Source organism: Parus major, chromosome 8 (assembly GCF_001522545.3).
Source record: "Parus major isolate Abel chromosome 8, Parus_major1.1, whole genome shotgun sequence".
Classification (NCBI taxonomy): domain Eukaryota; kingdom Metazoa; phylum Chordata; class Aves; order Passeriformes; family Paridae; genus Parus; species Parus major.
The window spans coordinates 6,800,239-6,821,387 of NC_031777.1; the positions used below are offsets into that span (position 1 = coordinate 6,800,239).

At 41.3% G+C, this 21,149-nt stretch overlaps 1 protein-coding gene across 9 annotated transcripts in view; it reads right to left on the reverse strand.

Moving 5' to 3' along the window:
• Positions 1-21,149, reverse strand: part of SMG7 (SMG7 nonsense mediated mRNA decay factor) — a 52,762-nt gene that overhangs the window by 9,650 nt on the left and 21,963 nt on the right. For 5 of the 9 annotated variants that reach the window (XM_015635668.2, XM_015635667.2, XM_015635666.3 and 2 more), the window contains exons 2-16: positions 21,008-21,039; positions 19,630-19,747; positions 18,721-18,853; positions 15,820-15,991; positions 14,904-14,975; positions 13,836-13,986; positions 13,343-13,478; positions 11,119-11,281; positions 9,875-10,028; positions 7,577-7,647; positions 7,204-7,264; positions 6,687-6,806; positions 6,036-6,471; positions 2,266-2,410; positions 655-1,037 (exon numbers count right to left, since the gene is read on the reverse strand). In XM_015635668.2, coding sequence (XP_015491154.1) covers positions 655-1,037; positions 2,266-2,410; positions 6,036-6,471; positions 6,687-6,806; positions 7,204-7,264; positions 7,577-7,647; positions 9,875-10,028; positions 11,119-11,281; positions 13,343-13,478; positions 13,836-13,986; positions 14,904-14,975; positions 15,820-15,991; positions 18,721-18,853; positions 19,630-19,747; positions 21,008-21,039 — 2,347 coding nt within the window. The remainder of the gene's footprint in view (positions 1-654; positions 1,038-2,265; positions 2,411-6,035; positions 6,472-6,686; positions 6,807-7,203; positions 7,265-7,576; positions 7,648-9,874; positions 10,029-11,118; positions 11,282-13,342; positions 13,479-13,835; positions 13,987-14,903; positions 14,976-15,819; positions 15,992-18,720; positions 18,854-19,629; positions 19,748-21,007; positions 21,040-21,149) is intronic. The other 4 variants (XM_015635662.3, XM_015635660.2, XM_015635663.2 and 1 more) reach the window with 3 other exon arrangements.

Here is a 21,149-nt window from a genome sequence, read left to right on the forward strand (position 1 = left end):
TATTGTGACAGCAAATCAGAATGTTTGTGGAATGTCTGTGTTATTAATCAAAAGCAATTTCCATAGGCATCTAATGCTCTCTAGTCAAGCTTTAAACTAACAGCCAAGTATAATCCTTACTCTATCTAGTATCTTTTAACCCAAAAGCCTAAAAACTAAACCTTTAGTAAGGTACTGAGCCAGCATTTTGCTGCCCAGAACATAAGCAGGGTCTCACCATTGGGTCCAGATTTGCCAGAAGGGAGATTTTCTCCAGCACAATGTGAGCAAAGGAACTAAGAGCTGTAAGGGAACTAACACTGCAACCAGTTAGCCAAAAGGAGAGTGCAGATGGAGGTTCACACTCCGTCCTCATCACACAAGAGAACTAGAAAGGTCTGAGACAGACATACCACATCCATACCAGGTCTATATCAGGAACACACAGCAAACAGATGACAGAAAAGACATTCCATTCCAGTACATACCTTCCTTTCAGTTACAGCATCATATGTTCACACCCACCAAACTTCAGCTCATTTTCAAATTTGCCCAGAAGTTCACAATCAAAAAATTCTTTAATGACAATTTTGAAAGGTAATCCAGGAAGACAAATCTTGAATGTTGACACTTATTTTTAAATGAAGCCCAGCATGTAACACAGGCCAAGTTTACCTGCTGGAATCCAGAGTGGTGTGGTGGGCTCTTCCCCAGGCCCTGGACAACTTTCGTGGGGGACTGCTGCTGCTGAGCCAGAGCTTGGACCTGTAACTGGCTTGCGGACTGTGCTGCTGCCTGAGCTGGTAAAGATGAGAGGGGTTGCTGGGAAGGAGGTGGTGTTTGCTGAGGTCCCTGGGTCATTGGCCCTGGTCCAGAGGGCCGTTGCTGGCTGTAAGGAATGTGGGACTGTTTCCCACCTTGCACCTGGTTTCCTGTAGGTGAGTGAGCTGTGGGCTGGAGGAAGGTTCCTGGGACAGAAACACCACTTGGGAAGGTGTACCCCGTGCTCATGGAGAAAGCCACAGGAGGGGGGACAACATAGGCTGGAGGAGGAAATCCTGGAAAAGATGAAAAAAATACCTTTAATCACAATTTGTCAGAGCATACAAGTGCCTCCAGAAAACTTTTAGTGGGGGTTTTTCTTCCTATGCTGTTCATTTAAGAAAGGAGGCACGAGTCTACACACATGCACTACAATGTCCTTCCTCACCTTGGCATGTGCATGGCTGTGATCACACAAGGATTCCGAGTCTGTTTTGGAGTTTCCTTGCAATATTTCAGTCACTGATAACAGTCAACCATGGCAGCATCTGAGGATCATATGCTTCCACATCCCTGTGTTCCCTGCCCCCCAGCCTCCATGCTTTTTTTGACCCCTCACTACCTTTTTCTTTCATTGCTCTTGGGTTTTTTTATACTTTACCCCCAAAGATTCCTTCCCTTCAAATAAATTTTCAGGGACTAAACTTCTGTAGGAACAAACAGAAGCAATCAAGACAGTAAGTGCACTACCTCCTCTCAGAAGATCACCAGTCCCTGGATCAATTTAGAGAGAAATAGAGGATAACCAAATGAATCCTCATATCTGTAGGATCAATTCCTTCCCAGCAGTTTACACTGAAAAGCCAGGTTTGGAAGGCAAGCTTTAATTCTATGTCTCACAGGACAGATTTTATGCCGACTTTGGGACAGGGAACATGCCCATCTGTCTTATAGTGGAGCTCCATGTAACAGGTGCAGGGAAGATACAGCTTCCAGTCATTCCATAAGCAAACAGGGATAGCAATGCATGACAGGCAGACACCACAGCAAAATGGGACATGCAGTGCAGCAACAGCAGCAAGCAGGACCACACAAATTACAGCTTCAAATTGAAGCAAGAGCACCACTACATAAAAAGAGTGAGTTTTAAAGCAAGCAGTGTGATTGATCTTTTGCAATGGAGTCTGAAGCACAGGGAATGCTTCAGAAGCAGTGCTAGCAGAAAGCTTTGTCATATTCAGACTAACTACAGGAAGAGCCTAGTGTGAAGCTCCTTGATCTCACACCCACTAAACTAGAAGGCAGGTGGCAGATTTCATGACAAACCTCGATTCCAAAGCATAAGGAATCTTATTTATCTCATTTCAGTTCTGCTATGCCCCTTTTTACTACTTGATAAGATGTTCCACAGGAAAATCCATGTACATTAACAGAGCCCCAACTTCCAGAGGCTGTACCAACCACAATTACAGGATTTTCTTCAGTCAACAATAGCTGACAGTTCAAAAGAATGATGCAAATTACCTGGCCGGCTAGGAAGGGGAGGGAAGGCTCCTGGGTGATGAATAGGGATGAACTGGGAACTGCTGGCCTGACTTGGAGTCTGAGTTACAGGTGTTTTCCTGGCTTCAGATACTGGAGTCTTCCTCATCTCTGTCTGGGATTTCACCTGATGCAAAAGAAAGTATGAGGAAATTAGAGCATTTTTCCTAAATTTCCACATTAACCATATCATGTCTCAAGCCAAAAACTAAACTCTCAGATTGTCTAAGTGATTATTATCTTTTCCCTAAGTAACTGAGAGAAGTTTGGAACACAGAGTCCTCCTCACTGACCTCAGGCAGATTACCCGGCATGTCCTCAGGCACTTCTCGCCTCACAAAAGCACTCAAGGATATTTACTCAGAAGATGCAAGGGGCTCCTCCTCTAGCATGAGAGTGAGAAGCAGACATAGTATCTCACACTGTCCAAGGAACTTACCGTGCTGCTCACCTGCAGTGTTTAAAAACAGAAAGTGCAGATACTACTATGCTTCTCCTAGGGCACTCCTTCAACCAAAGTCATGCTACTTACCTGCAGCACCTTAAAAAACAAACACTGGCACATTCTTCCTAGGGAGTTCTCTCAGCCTAATCCATATGGTGATGCATATGCACATGCTCCTCCACACTATGGAATTCTTTTGACCCAGAGCATACAAGACAAACAGCAGAAGTGCTTCAGGCCATTCAGTTTACTGTGTAACTGCGGGGAGTTCTGTTAAAAGAGCTGCACCAGTTAAAGGCAGAGAGAAGAATGTAATGTAATGTTTACCTTATTCTGAGTCTCCCGCAGTCTGGGTCTTCCTGGGGAGGAAGACAGAGGGGAAGACTACTTTCCCTTTCTGTTCAGCTCAGCAGAACTGCCTGGAATGCAAGATGGAGCAGGCAGGAAAAAGACAGCAAGCAAGGAACCCGGGCGATACAGAAAGGGCCCAGGAGCAAACCTGACACCAAGCCTCAAATATGAGTGAAAGAAGGGGTTGTGTCAGGGATCAAATTAAAAAAATCCAAACCAAACAATAACAATAATCCCCACACCATAACTGTGTGAGGTTATTTAGACATTTAGTGCTGCTGAGTTGAAAGGAGATACAGGGCAGTTGTTTTCTGCCAAATTACAGTAGTAAAAGGATATATGCATTCAAATCCTTTCCTAAGTTCTTTTTCAAATTGAATTTCCCCATTTAGAAATTAAGGGAGTTCTTTCTGCATTTGTAAAATTGGGAGGTTTGGGTGGATTTTTCATTTCCCAATACAAAAAGTCTGGACGGAACTCTACCTCAAGGTTCTGGCTGATGCTAAACGCCACAAACAATGCAGGCCCTTGCTCATGCCGCATCTCTTCACCCTCCATCACATTCAGCATATTTAACTTACATTGTGCTGTCCCTTTTCCTTCCACAATAAGCCAAATATTTTTATAACCCCTATCAAGCACAATGCATTCTTTTACGGAAATGCTGGAGAATTCAAAGACACATTTACTGCCATGGCATTTTTCAACTCAAGCTCTATCCATCAAAAACTCAAGTATGCTAGAACACATTTACAGAGGATGGCTTTCAAAAGTCCCCATTGCATGATTTACAGTTAACTTTATAAAAACCTGAATCACTAAAATAGATTAATCAAGACAAATTTAAGTTCCTTCCTTGCTTCTATTTGTTATCACCTCGAAAGTGTCAATGCTACCCAATATTGACCCTCATGATAGTCCTAAATGCTCCTACACAATGCTTGAGGCTTGAGAGAGGCACCATTTTATCACAGGGACCTCTTAAGAGTGTGCTACATTTTGAGTTAGTCTGCATTCGACTTCCTTGGCTCTTACCATTATCCTCCCTAGAGAGCAGAAATTCAACCCAGATCACTTCCTGTCTGAGCATGCAAGTTTCCCAAGTAAATACAAAGCAGGACTGATCACTTCTCTACTATATTCTTCACATTTTTGCCAAGTAGGAATTGCAGCATTTAAGCTTTTGAAGGCAATGAACTATGTAGGATATAAAGCATGAAATTGCCAGGAGTGCCAAAGCAGAACGCAAACAGCCCACCAACTGGTATGAAACCTACACTGGTTTCTCAGTGTAGGGGGAAGCAAGCCCTCCCTTTATTCTGGAGCAAGTCTGGATAAGCAAGTCCATCAAATTATGCAAAATAAAAGGCATTTCACTGGATTTGTTGCCATAAATACAGCTGATGGCGTTAAAAAGCCAACATTAGTTTCTATTCAAGAAGAGACAAACAATAACAAACAACATCAGAGCAGATTCTGCTAAAGATGAGTAAATCAAGCAAATTTCTGATAAATAAGCTATCATCCCTATCCAGAAAGCTACACATAGTCCTCAGATCTGGTTGGTTTTTATCCACCTGAAGTCCTTATTTTGCAAGAAAGGGGCACAAAGATCAAAACTGGGAGTTACATTCAGACCTGCAATGACATTCCAGATGCATTTGACAAATAAATAAGAAGCTTGCTATTCTAACTCACCTACACTGGTTTTCAGGTACCAGAATAGTGTTCCACAACTCAAAAATGACTGCCCCCTGGTTTCTGTAGCCTTTACAGAAACTCTTTGTACCCTGAGGTACGGTTCCCCTGCAAAACCAACTGAATAATACGCTGCTAGTGCAGACATTTCATTTCATAACCATGATGTTTAACAGCAAATCATCAGAAGGAAAACAGGGAGAATAATCCAAGGCTCCTAAACAACACAAGCTGGAAAAACTGAAAGAGATGGTTTGTCAAGCTTGGGGACAATATCTCAATTGCACAGGCCTTTGGAACAGCTGCAAAGAGGAAGAGTTACTCTGCAGACCTGTCCTAGGCAGCAGTAATGGGCTTACAAAGAGACAAAGGACATAAAGTGCATTAGCAAATAATTTCCATTTGCAAGAACAGTGAAGAACTAACACAGTTGCTCTAGGGAAATAACAGAAATCTCCACCACTATCATTGAATGGTTCCAGTCATCATCAGGGAATGACTGAGAGATACAGCCAAATTGTCCAGGTACAGATCAGATCAGCCCTGAAACTCTCTACCATCATTTACTATGACTCAGTGGAAGGCAGACTAGCAAATTCAGTGTTTACTTGATATATTTAATTTGTAATGCTCAAAGAAATAGATAAAAAAAGCATGCCCCTAAAAAATACAACTGGTAAAAGAGCAGCTAATGTGAAAACAAACCATTTTGGCCAAGTGCCAGAGCACAGATTGATGATTTAAGAGCAGAGTAGCTTTTCTTACTTCAACAGAGAGACAGCTGATTATCCCCAGACTACAGAGGATCTTACTCCCCATATATACAATTTGGTGGTTTTGTGACATGTTCAGTTTGTTGAATGTGCACCAGTCAACTGAAGTGAAAATGCAGAGTACCCAGTTCCTTCACAACAGTCCCCAGAATGGCAAGAGCATGACTACAACCTAGCCACATGAACTGCACTGGTGGCCTAAATACTTTGTGGAATGAGTAGAAATCTGTTATTAAAGACATACAGCACCTCTCATTACACTCTTTCACCCCTGCTCTCTTTTTGAGATAGCATCAAGGAAAAGCAAAGAGATCCCAAGATCACCATCACCTGGTCTTTGAGGTAGAAATATTTTATATTATTGAGCGTTAGCTGCACGGTCCAAAGCAAGACCTCAGCTCTACCATACTCTGCAAAAGCAGTGACTGCCCTGACACAACATGACACTGCCTCAGGAACAGTATCCCTCTCAGCTAAAGGCTTACCTGAACTGCCACATTCTGCTTTCCTGCTTCCTGCAGCTTATCCAGGCCACATTTCTTGGTCTCATTCTTTCTTTTATTGTTATCCTTCTTCCCATCATTCTTATTTGCTACTATTCCTTTGCTAAAGTCCCGTCTCTCCCTTGCCATGTCCTTTGGGGGGTAGATCCGCCCTTGTTCTCTGTTCATCTCCCGGGGCTTGATATTCTCTTTGAAGGTGACCATTGGTTTTTCTCCTGCATCACAGCTGTTGCTCAGGCTTCTGCCAGAGGACAGCACTGATTTAAGTCCAGGGCTCCCATCAGCACACAGCAGCTCTGTCATGGATGTCTCCTGTAAGGCGAGACTCTCTTTGGCTTCACTAGGGTCCTCTAGTAAGAGCTCTGGGATTTCGGTCACAAACAAGAGCTTTCCTACCTCATTTTCACATTGAATCAACCTGATAAAGACAGGAAGGAATTAAAAAGCAAGTACATCATAAACTACATTACTTATCATAATCAGTCTGTGAAGGAATAGTATGCTGACCAACAGAACATATTATTAGTGCTGTCAGCATCTTCTGCTCACATTACAGCTAATTGCTGTGTTGAACAGAGAGAAAAATAACATTCCACACTGGCACCTGTGTCACCTCAAGGTATTTGCAATTACCTTGGCTGGTTATCAGCAATCCATTTGCCTGTGAAGATCAGGCGCTGCTGACGTATCCGACGTTGCTGCCCTTCTTTATCCCCTGTAATTGCCTGGTGGCCTTTGGAAAAATCCAAGTTCCTAGTATTGACACAGAAGAGGGAATATTAATTACACAATTACCCTCTGCAATATCCTATTTTTCTAGAAATATAATGTGTCAGCATTGCTCTGTTAAAAGCTGTGAACTTTTACCAGATATGATTCAAAGCACAGCTGTTAAGAGATGTCTGATTTACATATGTAATTCTCATCTGGTAAGATTCATCTCCATTAAAGAGGTTCAGCGGGGACATGAGCAGTATTATAACCTCAAGAATTTCTTAGCGCTACACTGTCCATTGCAGTTGTTTTGAAGAGACCAGTATCAATCCAGACAGCAGTAAACATACATAAATAAGATATTGTAGGGAACAGGCCAATGTCTGTAGAAGTTGTGACATCAGCAAGAATGCAGGATCCTTAAACTGTAACCCACCTGAATGAGGGCCTCAGAGCCAGGAATCCTTGCAACTCAAATTCTTCTGGAAGGGGAGTTGCTGACAAACAGACAGTAAACAGCGTAAAGAAAGTATGAAAGCATTGAGCATGGTATCACAACAGATACCACAGCACAGTCTCTATACATACTAAAGCCGCCTATTAACCGGTCCACCCCGCAATCTGAGGAATTCAGGAATGATAAAGCAGAGCAGTCTGCTCAGAACAAGAAAAATCATTTGCAAAGTATTCACATGAACTAGTACAAGACAACTTGGTTCCTTATTTGCTCTTCAACTGTAACTTCTCACATAAGCAGGATAAACATTGGTTTTCCCAGTTTCTACAGCACATTTTACAAGCGTCCTTACCATTATTACTGGATAGATCTTCTTCATGAGGTTGGAAACTATTTAGAAGAGAGATCAGCCAGGGCCATATGCTAAAAATTAGAAAATAGGACAACCCTAAGTGAAAACTGCAAAACATGGGATGTGCTTGCTTTACCAAAAAAACACTGAATGCTGTTACCACCACAGTTTACATTAATCCTCTGATTCCCAAGAAAAGTTTCTCACAGTGTCAGTGAAAAAGACCACTTTCTTGAAAGAATTACTACGACTAAAAAGCCAACCTAAAGTTCCCAAGGAAACCAGCCCACAGCACAGTGTTCATTATCCAACAGGCCAGAGAGCCTGCTATCAATTTAACCAGATAAACCTAGAGCATGAGCCAGTTCTGTGAGCACCTGTCTGAAATTCATGCTTTCCAGTCCAAAGCTGATGGCTTTCAAGGCACAGTCAATGAATCAGTTTGGGCAGCAAAAACAACACAGTTGTGCAGAAGTACTTCTGCTCCATGAACAAGAACACTGTACTGTAGGTGCTGGAGCATTTACCACCAAGGGAAGAGACTCTAAGTAAGAGTTGCACTGAGAAAGATCATTAAACTAGAGGGGAACTTGCAGTCCCCTGCCTTGCCCTCACAATACCAGTAATAAGCAATGACTGGAAACTCTTCCCAAAGGCCCTGGAGCAAGCAATTTTAAAATCACACTGATCACTGCATAGGTGGTTAACATTTAACTCCTACCACCAGGCTGCTTGCTCCTGTTTGCTAAAAGCTCCCACCCAAAAGTCCAAAAATCCTTCTGCTTTACTGATGGGCACCATGGAAACAACAGAAAACTATTTGAGGATGCCCACTGTGCTCAGTGTAGGAGAAATGAATGTGTCCTCCTCAGCAAGGCTTTCAGCATCATCCAGCACATAGCCTGGAGAATGCACTGGGCCCCCAACAGCACTGTACACCCTCAGATGCTTTCCCATATGGCTGCAGGCACAGACAGCATGATCTTCATGATTATTCTCCACATTACACTGAGCAACATCTCCTTCCCATCACTGACAAGGAGCAAAAGAAGGAAAAATACCCCAGAGGTTTTCAATGGGGCAAGTAAAGCCAATACGTTGTCCAGATAATGGCCTCCTTCAGAGAATTCCAGAATGGTTTGGCCTGGAAGGGACCTCCCACCCTGTGCCATGGGCAGGGACACCTTCCATTACCCCAAGGTTGCTCCAAGCTCCATCCAACCTGGCTTTGCACACTTCTAGGTATGGGCCAGCCACAGCTTCTCTGGGCAAGTCAGGCCAGGGCCTAACTGCCCTCGCAGCAAAGGATTTCTTTCCAACCAATCTAAATCTGCACTCTTTCAGCTTAAAGTCATTTACTCCATGAATTACTATGTGCATGTCCACTCTGCAGGGACTACTTGATATCAACTAGGTATCTTGCCTATTAAAATACAGGCATAAGTCTTCCTTCAGGATGTGCGAATGGCAATTGTTATCACCATCTCAAAACCGTATCCGAACTCTTTTCCTTAATCTTGCCTTTAGGAATTCTGTGGTTTAAGCTCCCAAAACTCCACGGGGTTTTTTGTTTCTTATTTAACAAACCAAAGTTACAGGCACCCCTGTTCCCCATGCATCACACTGCTTTCCTTGGAGTACCCATCTTAGGAACAACTCTCATCCAGATGCGCCAGTAACAGTCACTCTGATCCTAAGAAATCACCTTACAGAAACACTTTATTGAATAACAGTAATTCAAGAAAAGTTAACAGACTATTAAAAAAAAAGCAGTGAGTTTTGAGCAATTTAAGCCTTAATTTATGAGATTAGTGGCAAAAGTGAAAAATCGGAGCAACAGTCCAGAACAGTAATGCCTGCACTGACATTTAAAGAGCCCCTCTACTAAATTGAATTTAATTCCTAGGTGACTACATTCCAGCATTGCCCAAGTGATGGATTAGGGCACGAAATTAAGGCGAGTATTCTCCTGCTACTTCCCCCAGTAATCTGAGAAATCATTATACTAGATAAGACTACAGGAACATTCAGTAGTTATGCTCAAACTGGACATTATAAAATAGATCCCCCTGATTGTAAAAAACTTACAGCAAACCTAATGACAATTAAAAGAATCAATCTGCTCATGTAACCAACAAGTCTCCTGTTTTGCTCCATGAACTTTTTGGCACATAAACCTTCTATCCTTTTGGTATACATAATGGTGAGTTGTATGATCACTTTTGCCACAATTTGTGGATCAATAGTAATTAGGACAGTCATTCAAGAAAATGTAACAAGAGAAAGATTAACACTCACTACCGTCTTTCATCAACCACTGCCTCCTGGAAAACACTGGGCCTAAGTTTCAGCCAGTCCATCGAAACCTTCACAGCTGGAAGAGGATATGAAGCCCCAGAGTCCTGGTAGTCATTTTGTAAAGGACACTTGCACAGAACTCCAAGAAATGACACTACAAACAGAGTAAGAGGAAAAAGCAAAAGAAAAAAAACTCCATGATGTGGGAATGACGCTTCAATGTTGACCAAATAACCTAATCAAATATATCCACCCCATAAACCCCTATTCTAAGAGCTAGTTTTTTAGAACAAGGCAGCCCAGCTACCTCATTTTAATCAATCCACCAATAGATCATAACACAGGGTTTTAATGCAGCAGAGTCTTGATGTTTATATCCCTTCAACTGTCATGGCAAGTAATTTTGATAAGTTTAAAAAAATCAGGTGAGACAAGCCCAGTGCAAAAATATTCACTCACTTATTTATTAGAAATTATCAACTCAACTACCTACCTGCAATTTATTCACTTCAACCAGCACGCACACAAATGTACTGGAGCTCTGCAGGCAGGCATCCAGCCCAGACCCCTTAGGGCACAGAAGCTAGAAAGCACAGAAGCTAGAAAGACTAACCATACCAGTGTGACCATGGTGCCTTCAGAATCAACTCCAGGCTGGAATTTCGAGAAATCCAGCTATTCAGAAACTTAGGTGTTGACAAACAAGGCCAAGCTGACAACAGGCTCAGTCAGGTTAAGCAAATCAGCATTATGTGGCTAGAGTCTAAAATGCTCTGGACTCTCACTTATCTCCTGGCTGATATTACCCAAAGGCAAAGAAGTAGCTGAGGTCCTGCTGACTCAACTTCAACTTCAGTCCTGTTGAATCAGAACCAGTTACATTCAAAGCAACTCCCAACTGTATGCAGCCAACTGGGGAGCAGCCCCTCAAGAGGGGTACTACTCACCGCCAAGCTGGATCCAGTTTTGTACCCAAGTTAAAATGTTCTTTCAGAACCAGGAAAATGATGCAGAATTCTGTAAAGCTTCAAAGAGAGTAAGGCTGAACACAGAAATCCAGTATTAGTCAGCACTGCTGACATAAATGATCCTGTGTGACCATCATCTCTCACAACTTTCTCCCTAATGTCTATTCTCAGCACTTACCTCACAGAGCCATTAAGCTACATCATGACAGGAAATTACTTATGGATTGCACATTGAAATCAAGAGAATTACAAAAATCAATTAGCTCCCACACTTACTGAAGAGAGACAGGAGCTGTGTCCAGCAGAGCTGCTCATCCTGGCTGTAGCTGTGTTGCTCCGTTTCGTTGCTGAAGTCTCGCAGGTGGTGGAGTTGGAATAGGTTGATCACAGTAATATGGACTAACTGCTGAGAGTTGAAGGCCTTCTGGAACAACAGCTTCTGCAGCAAAGACACAGGGTGTATGTATTTTTAGATGGCAAAGCACATGCTTGAAAGGATTGGCAGTTGCTCCTTCACTGCTTGACTAATGTTTCTGCCCTTAGGCAACATTCATTCTGGATTTTATTTTTATATGCTGGCCATCCCTCCCAGCATGGCACTGGGCTTCCCAGGAGGACCCCACTGTTAAGCACAAAGTTTTTGCTTGTACACCAGCACAGACACACAAGAAATCAACATCCCCTTTGCATATGGTTCTCTTCCAGAGCAAATGCAACTTTGAATGTGCACTGACAGCACTGCAAAGGGCTGTAGATCCACTGGGTTTGTCTGCCTTTCAAAGAACCAGCATGAAGGTGAGATTTTTAAAAAACACCCCAGGAAAATTTAACTACTGCCTGGTTATGCATTAATGACTAATTCCGTATCTGATTTCATGGGTCACGGAATGCCTACTAAATTAGCGAGAGCTATTTACAAATGCCTTTCAGTAACTATGCCAGAAAAGACCCCTTTCTCAGGACAGGAAAAAAGACTTCAAGGCTTTTATTGGGGAAAAAAGGAGCTATCCTAAATTTCAGCCAATGTATCTCCAGACACAACAATCAGGGAATCAGGTGGATTAACTAGTGTAAGCATCAGGAAAAGGTTTAAGCTGCACATTCACCCTTGGCTCTCTCATTTAGGGCATGAAGCACTGTACAGCTGACAACTCAGACAGGCAGAGCTGCCAGCAGAACCACCCAGGGCCTGACTGATTGCTCCCAACCCTCCAACTGCTCTCCTTAGCTCAAATGAGTCACAAAGTTAGACTGATTCACTACCATACAGCAAACTTCATATCCACATTCAACTTACTAAAGCCAGAAAAGTTGCTCTCTGATAGATTAGGCTCTATGTTGCATAATATAAACAACAACAAAAAAAGTAACCTGAACAACAAAAGCAGGGTTCAATTAGCTGTTTTAACACTCTGGATCAGTCCAGAAAATGAAGACTGCTCCATATGTCTGAGCAATGCTCATAATTATTGATTATAAGCACTGTGGAAAAAACAGTACTTGTTCAACAACCAGCATCACATATGGAAAGAGAGATACAATTATTTCATTTTGAAATAACAAACTGCCAGGGTTGGAGCAGCCCACACTGAAAGTAAATTCATAGCAAGTTCTGTGGTTTTTGAAATTTATTTTAAAGACAGTGCGAACCTAGCTGTAGCAGCACAATTTAAGACAAAGAAGTGTAAAAACACACTGTAAAGAACATTTGTGATTTTTTTATATTGTCAGACCACATTACCCTTTCCTATTTTTGAAAAGCATCCACTAGCTCCACTGAACACACCCATCCTCCCTGCTTCTTTCCCCAAGTTAGGAAGCTGAAGCAGAGCAGTTTCCAAAAGGCACTTACCAGTCAACATTATGTCCTCTCTGAAACTGTACTACTTTGCATAAATACCTTACTTTTAAAATCCTTTTGTTTTGATCTTTGCTGTATTGTCCAACATAAATGAGCTAGGTATATAATCAACGGGACACCCCTGTATTTTCCATGGAACACATGTTCTGCCTAGTTCAACTCTGCACAGATTAAGGTTGTATGGGACACTTTTCAAGGTCAAACTGTTAACAGGAGAGGCAAGGTTTCTGAAGCAGATTAAAAGCTGCTTTAATAACCACTGGGAGTGAATGAAAGCCATCCAAAAAATTAAGCTCTCAGAATTCCTCAGGCCACCAAGCCCAGACTTCACAGATGAATCAAGTCCTTTTCACAGGTATCCAAGATTCATCTAGGTTAAAGAGCAGAGAATCAACAGTGGTCACTGATTTCCCCTGTATCTCCACCAACAATAGACCATGTGTCAAATAGGAAAAATCCCTAATCTTGGCAGAAGTTACCAGAACTACCCAATGTCAGCTGCAATGCAAACCTTCCCCTGCTGGCTGCTTGAGCTTCCTGTATTTTATCATGTGAAAGAATGATTACTGGGCTGTAATTACAGAACTCAGCTGTTAAAAATATTGTCAATATACTAATTAATATGTTGTTAGAACTAACCTTGAACTGTTCTTCCAGCTTTTCTCGAAGAGGGCTCAGTTTCTCCAAGCTCTTACTCAGGTACACATGGCCATGAAATTTAATAAAGGCCTTGATGAAGTCAGACACACTCCATTGAGTCTTCACCTCATCACGACTGCATTTAGAATAGAAACACCTCATTCAGTCTTTGGAATTACACACACCTGCACATAACACTATAGAATTACTCCAAAATGAGGGAGGGGAAAAAAGCTACTTTTTGTGTTGGCACATGAAGCAAAGCTACCTTTTGTGTTGGCATAATGTGCTTATTTCCTGCATTCACTAATCACAGTCAGGAGCATCATAAATTATTCTTTGTTCCATACACCTGTGAGGATGCTCAGACTAGACAAGGGTTGGGGGATTCCTGTTTCCACTGCCAAATATGAGTAACTTCTAGCAAGGCAGGTACTCTTAGAAGAAATATCTTTTCAAATTATCTGACTGACAATAATTTACTTAGTCTCACCTTTCCAGTGCTTTAGAAAGTGCTTTTTGTAGGTTAGTGGAGGCAGCTGGGAAAGGAAACTTCACAGCAATGCTTCTGCAGTAGTAGAAAATTGTGGTCAAGTGGTCTCCTTTGGAGGAAGCTAGGATAGCCAATTGATTATAAGGCTGACCTAAGAGAGAAAAAGACAAGTTATCCAACAAGTTGTCCTGGTAGAAAACATGCTAGATTTCAGAGTATGTGTTGTCACTCAGAAAGCGAGCATGAAGTCCTCAGTTCTTCAAAAGAAAAGGCTCAGATCCATCTGCTGATCCTTTCACTCCAGCCTTGGCTCTGTACCACTTCAGTGAAAAAGCTTCTAAATTTGTGGTGCATCAGCTATTTGGAGTTTTTTTGTGTGTGTTTTTTTGGTTTTGTTTTGTTTTTGTGGGTTTTGTTTGTTTGTTTTGTTTGGGGTTTGTGTGGTTTTTCATTTTGGAAGGTCTCTGATTTTGTTTGCTTGTTTGTTTCAGAGGGTTGAGTTTTCATTTTGTTCGGTTAGAATGCTACTGGTTAAAAAACTGAATTACTGGTTTGAATAGCCCAGCTCAAAAGTTACTTATCCTTCTATCACCATCCCTACATTTTGGGCCACTGGAGGACAGTAGCTTAAAAGCTAGATCCCTGAACTAAAGAACTCATTAACTCCTATCAGCAACTTGAAAAATCCCATTTTAGCTACTAAACTTTATAAATTGGCATGGGAATAAACAATAAAAGAAAAACCAATGCTGGTGAAAAACAAGTTTTCATTAATTGTACTTTATAATGTATGAATGTAACAGAGTACAGCAGTAGCAAAGCCTTGGAGTAAAACTGTGTGTTACTCTCCTTGTTTCTAAATCTGCACAAAAAGGAAGCAACACAGATCAAGCAAATAATCATTACCTAAATGATTTACTGACTTGTAAGGCTTTATTGTATGACTGTGTGGAGAATATGGGGAGGGATATTTATATATAAAAGCCTAGGTTTTCAACTGCCACAGAAGAAAACAATACCCCAAATCTTCCTTTGGAATTATGAACTGAAAAGGTATCCCAGACTCACCATTAGAAGGGACAAGCTGAGCTGCATGTCTGTAGTAAGACTCTGCCTGGCTGGTCTGATTCCTATAGCGAGCTAAGAAAACAGCAAAAAAACACAAGTTGAGGACCAAAATTCCACTCCCCTGCAGTTACTTTCAAAAAATTTTTCAACATTTCAAAAAGTTTCAAAAAAACTTAACTGAAGAGCATTTCACTAGTATTTCAGGAACAAGCATGAGAAGAATGTGCAGTTACACCACACAGCACCAAGATTTGACACATTCAATTCTGAGGTGCCTGTTTTGCCTCAGACCGAAGACTGTCTTACGGACACAGTGCCAAGAACACCACACACAGAGAGCTAAAAAAGTATTTTTCATCCTTCTTTGCACAATCACCAACTAGATCTATTTTTAGGTTGTTCTCGGTGAAAAGAGAACTTTCTACAACAAAGTTTTACTTAAATCAAAAAAGAAAGAAACCTGTTGAACTTAATGTAAAAAAGAAACCCCATTTATAAAAGACTGGATTTCTAACTGGTGCCCTTGTACAAAAGATGTTAGTGTTCTGGAATGGAGAAGTGTGCTAGCATGCTGCAACAAGCTTTTGTAGTATTTCAGCATTTCCCTGTGCCTACCAGATAGAACATGATTGGAATGCTAGGAGACAGACTCTAGCGGATTACTAGAAAGCCAGTGATTAACTGTCTCCATGTATCAATGTGTAACACACACTAGATAAATCTGAACAATTTCTTTCCAGATCTTTCCCCCTGCAGCAACCACCACAGGCACAATAAGCTACTAAAGTAGTAGTACTAGTAGTAAAGTAGTAGTAATGTGTAGCACACTTGCTCCAGAAGTTGCCACAGTAGCAGATCTCTAGAAGCTGAACACAGACAGAACTTCATGTCCCAGCCCTTTCCTTCCGAAACTCACCAATATCTCCCAGGTGGACAAGGCAGTGCTGGCAGATGTAGGAGCAGGAGCTGGACTGCGGCTTTACAATGGCGCTGGTGTGCGTCTGTTTATTGCTAATGATCCCCAGCTGGGAAGATTTCACACGGCACGGCAGGTCTACATTAAAAACTGTGCACAACTCCTGTAATAACTGCAAGCATGGGGCTGGGTCAGCAGCACTTCAAGACAGGCATTGTAAAGACATAAAACCAAGTCACAAAACTAACAGCACCACTTGGACGTGTAGTCACCACAGATGAGCTAAACATATTTGAGGTGAAAAACCTCAAGTTACTGAAAGTGAGATTTTAAAATACATTCTCCATATGGAATTCTTTGAGCTCCATTGTGTCCACTGTTCATCTGCCCCGTAAAGAAAAGCTCTGCATCCCAGATCAACAAACAACTCAATCTTCACGATACTTAAATCACTAAGATTTATCAGTGGAGACTGAGTATGGGAAGTCTATAGATATTGTTAGGTTTTATGGTTTTGCTTTGTCTTTTTGCTTTAGTTTTTCAGTAAGACAGCCAAGAGGAACACAGCGGGTTTTATACCTTGATGAAGTAACACTGTTCTCTAAAAATAATAGAAAGGAACATCCCTCACCCTCCAAGGCAGCTTGTTCCAACATAAAAAACTGCACTATCCCAACTTAAACTTCAGAAAGAAGCTGGAACATAACCATGCAAGTTTGTGAGCAACGCAAGGCAATACTAACAGTTCAGTGGCTGAGGTGTCCGTAAATATTCGTGCTAATCCAACACTGAGACTCTTTCAAGAAAAAGGCATCAGCTACTTGATCAAATATTTCAAAAGCTGATTGAAAGAAAACTTAAACTCTGCCATTCTAATAAGCACTTTTGAAGTTTTTCCTAACAGACTCCAGCAAATACTCGGCAGAGTAATGGCAACCAGAGAGCGAAGAGTATTGGACTGAGTTCTAGGTTAAAAAGTGCAGTTAAGAAGTAACAGACTTTCTCCCAGCAGGGAACATGCTCAGTCTCCAAATAAAACATATCTAAGGGAGGGTTGCACTTCTAGATAAAGGCATGGAGAAAGCCCATGGCTGACAGAGACACACACTGTCAACAAGATGTGACGCAATGCTTTTGCTTGCTGCAGAAAGAGATTTGTGTCACACCTCTCTCCCCTTTGGGTCTGTCTTTATAAAAGTAAGCAAAAATCCCCAAAAAAGAGAGATCTCGCAGATGAAAGCTGGATGAAAGAGAGCAACTTGACACCTTCAAAGACACCAAATTAAGAAAATTTACGCTCTTGTTCAAAGATGTCACTTGTGAAGGCCTCACAGCTGGAGAACATGTACCTTGGCTAAGCCAAGGCTTTAGACTGAAAATGTGATTAACATCACAGCAAACAGAAAGATGACCCAGTCTGTAGTGTCAAACTCAGAAAGAAGTAAAATTCCCTGATCCACTGCCAGAAAGAACAAGGCTTCTGCAAGACAAACAGTGTAGATGACAGAATACCTGTGGCAACCATGACAGCTGTCAAACTGTCTGCTTCCAACAAGCAGATTTAAAAAATAAAAAAAAAAAAAAAAATGCAGAAGGGAAAAAATTGGGTAGCCAAAAGGGTACCCTAGGGTTGGCATTGCAGATGTCTGGAATCCAGCTAGGAAATGATACAGTGCGACTACCTACTGTGAGTGCTGTTAGCTGAAGACAGTGTAAATTAGCCATGACGAAGTTTACTCTGAACAGAGAGGATTCAGCAACCACAATGCTGTTGAAGCAGACACCAAATGAGGGGAAAAAAGGGAAGAAAGGCAAGTTATCTCTAAGTCCATTATCATTCACTGACTCTTATTCTCCATAATTTAAAGCTGAAATCTAATGTAGGAAAGAGTGTAGGCAAAAATATGTCAGTAAGATAGGAATAACACTCCTTTGGCAATTAACTGAAAACCTTGCAAAAGATTCTTAGCCCAAGAGCACTCAACAATATAGTTTTGCTCTAGGGGAAGAAAAGTTCCAAGAAGTGAACTAATTGTTGTCAAAAATAAAGACTTACATCTCAATGTTCATCATCAGTTTTAGGAGTCACAAGGAAGGGGCAAAGAACAAAACACACACATGCTGTGCATCTGTGTTTTCTGCACATATTTCTGATCCTGAATAACTTAATCCAAGAACAAACTGACTATCCTTGCTTATCCTTCACTTTACAATGAATGAAAAGGAATGAAGGCAATGGCCCACAAATACATACATAGGAATGAGAAGCCAAATGGGAATTTTTAGAGAAATGACAGAAAAAGAACTAAGAGTACAATGCAATCATCAGTTAACTCATCTGCTGAGCTTGAGGTTTTTTGTGTTGTCATTTCTGCAAGACATTACAATTAAAAGATGAAATTCCTCACCACAGGTCACTGCAGAGATAGAGTAAGTGGCTTTAAGAGGGACTGGAGAGCCAGTGAAGGCTAGACCTAATAGAGGATTCACACAGTCAGTAATTCAAGAAGGCAACAGATGCACATCGAGAAGGCAAGAGACAGTGCAAAGCAGTACCGTTCTACCCTTTCCTGCTGCTTCATGTTTGCTCTGAACAGTCACAGTAGAGTACAGTAAGAAATGGACCCTCTGACCTTACCCAAAAGAGTGGGGCTTAGGCTTTAAAGCATATTCTATTATAACGAAACCTAAATTACACCAAAACAACTACCAGATAAACAGAAATTTCAGCTCAAGATAAATCAAAAGAAAGCCCATCATCAGCTCTACAGATATCTCCTACTGAGAACAACACAGCAAGGTGCACTGCTCAATCTAATACAGCAGCAAGCTAAGGGCAAAGAACAGATTTTCCCCCCCTAAAACTGATCCTCCATCCATCCTCTACTTTGTGCAACTCACCTGTGTGTAGAAGCCACTAGCTGCCTCTAAAAACAGAGAAAGGTTCGCCTGAACTTCGCTCCGATTCGGATTTGCTCTGTTTTTCGCCTGACCCTGGAGTGTTGTGATCTGATTTTTAAAGGCATGATTCCAACTGAAAATAAAAGAAGCATTTATCTTTTTACTTTGGAAGTGTCTTGTGCAGATGGCATAAGCAACAGGAAAGAAGTGTTTAATTATATAGCATCAGACATGAAGACTATTCAAATTCAGACAACATTCAGATGAGAACAAATGTTAAATATGGAATAACCACCTTTCCTCACCTCTCATATCCAGGGAAACAGATCCTGAAATATATATATATATAGCTAACATATACCTGTATAGATGCATATGGCTAACACATCATTAATATTGCTTGCAATTGTTCTATTTTAAGCAGCATAGAAGTACCTCCCTAAAACAAGATGTGGGGTACAGAAATGAGGGTTAAAAGTCATTCTGTAACTGGAAGTGTGGAGAGGACAACTCAGCCAGCTTACTCATCTGGCTTCCCTCAACACTCAAAGAACCACATGCTTCTGTTAACTAAACTTATTACAACCCATGTCTGCACCTTAAATAACAGGGAATGGATTCAGGGCATAGAGAAAACCCAGCTGAATTCGTAAGGTGTCATAAACAACCTATTAAGTTCTCCCCTGATTATTCTTCCCTCTGCCCAGCTCTATCTCACCAGGCCTAAAACACAGCTCTTCAGCAGCTATTCAGCTCTGCATTCTCATGTTTCACCCACTGCATAGCTCTCATTTTAAAGGAAATAAAACAATCATTCCATAGGATACAATTGCTTTTCTGGAAGTCTCAAGGTTCCCTGCTCCCCAGCCCAGACTACACACATACACACAAATTCAATGAGGTACTTACAGGTCCTGCTCCACCTTTTTATCTAAAGCATATTCCAAATCAGTCACTAGCATTTTTTGATATAAGTCCTGTAGAGCCTGTCTGGATGTCCAGACTTCTGCTGGACCCAGCTTTGAATCTGTGCAACAAGAAAGAAAAAACACAAAACAAATACACACAAATTTATGGAGTTAATCTGATTTTTCACTCATTTACAAAATGAAAGAATAGAGCTCAGTGTAAGATACACACCACCAAATATCTGCTTTTGTCAGTTTCCTCAGAATAGTGAAATACAAGAACTACAGAGAGGTTGAGGATTGAGTGCTCACTGATTAACTGATGACTTTTCGACAACACCAGAACTAGATGTGAACAACGTTTGCAGATGGCAAGTTAAAAAACAAAACAAGTAAGAGGTATGTGATCCTCTGTAAGCTGCAGAATTTCTTGCCACTGGATGAATTTACTAAAATTTCCAGTATAGCCTGAAAATAACTAGCAGACAATAAATCCATGGAGGGATGCTAAATAGGACAGTGCATGGACCTACACTGCTGATATTTAGAGAACACTGTGGGCAAGTACTGCTGCATGCTTGCCATTTTCTATCTCTTCAGCAGTCATCTGCTCCCCATCCCAGAGGGTGAGTGAAAACACTGCTCCCTGCTATTGAGTCCAAATTCCTGTGCCTTCTACAACCACCTGAGCTGAGGCTGCAGGAACACAGGGGATGGGCCTCACCCCAGAGAAACCATCCTGATGCTGATGGTGGAGCCATTCCTGTTGGATTAGGTGGATCCAGGTGGTTTTAATATTCCTATGGGGACTACACCAGCCTACTACTTTCACTATACCAACGTGACAAGCACAGTTGAGCAAAGGTTCATGAGGGAAGCAGGGTTGATTCATTAATAGAAACCATTTCCATTTCCCATTAATATATATAGCTTAAATCCCAGCTCATAGCATTTCTAGGGCTGCACTTTATGTTGTGCTTATTATGAACTTACTACATTCACAACACATAATAATGTTCAGATCAGCATTTCCTCACCCAGGTTCATTAAAACCACCTTTACCATGGCTAATCCCAAGTGCAGAATTCCTGTGCCAGTCTGGGCAGGAGTCACAGAGAGAAGCATAGACAGGACCTTCATTGCCAAATGTTTATAACATCCAAAGTCAACTTCAAAAATATGTATTAGGTACAGACAAAAGGGGCACAGTTGTTAAAATACTATTTATTTATTTATATACAGAGGACAAGCCTCTAACATAAGGTCACACACTTTCCAGAAAATTCTTAAGAATGATAAGCAAAAGGAACACAAAAGGAAAACAAAAACAGGAATCAAATATTAATAAGCTGTATCAACTGTATAATAAAGGCAATTACCTGTCATGTCAGCCTTCAGGACTTCTGCCTGCCTGTAAGAAAGTAGTAAGACAATAAATTAGAAGCAGATCAAAATAACTGAATTATGCCATAACACTTTCATGAGATGGTGAATCTGCTTACAACTCACCCCGTGCAGGAT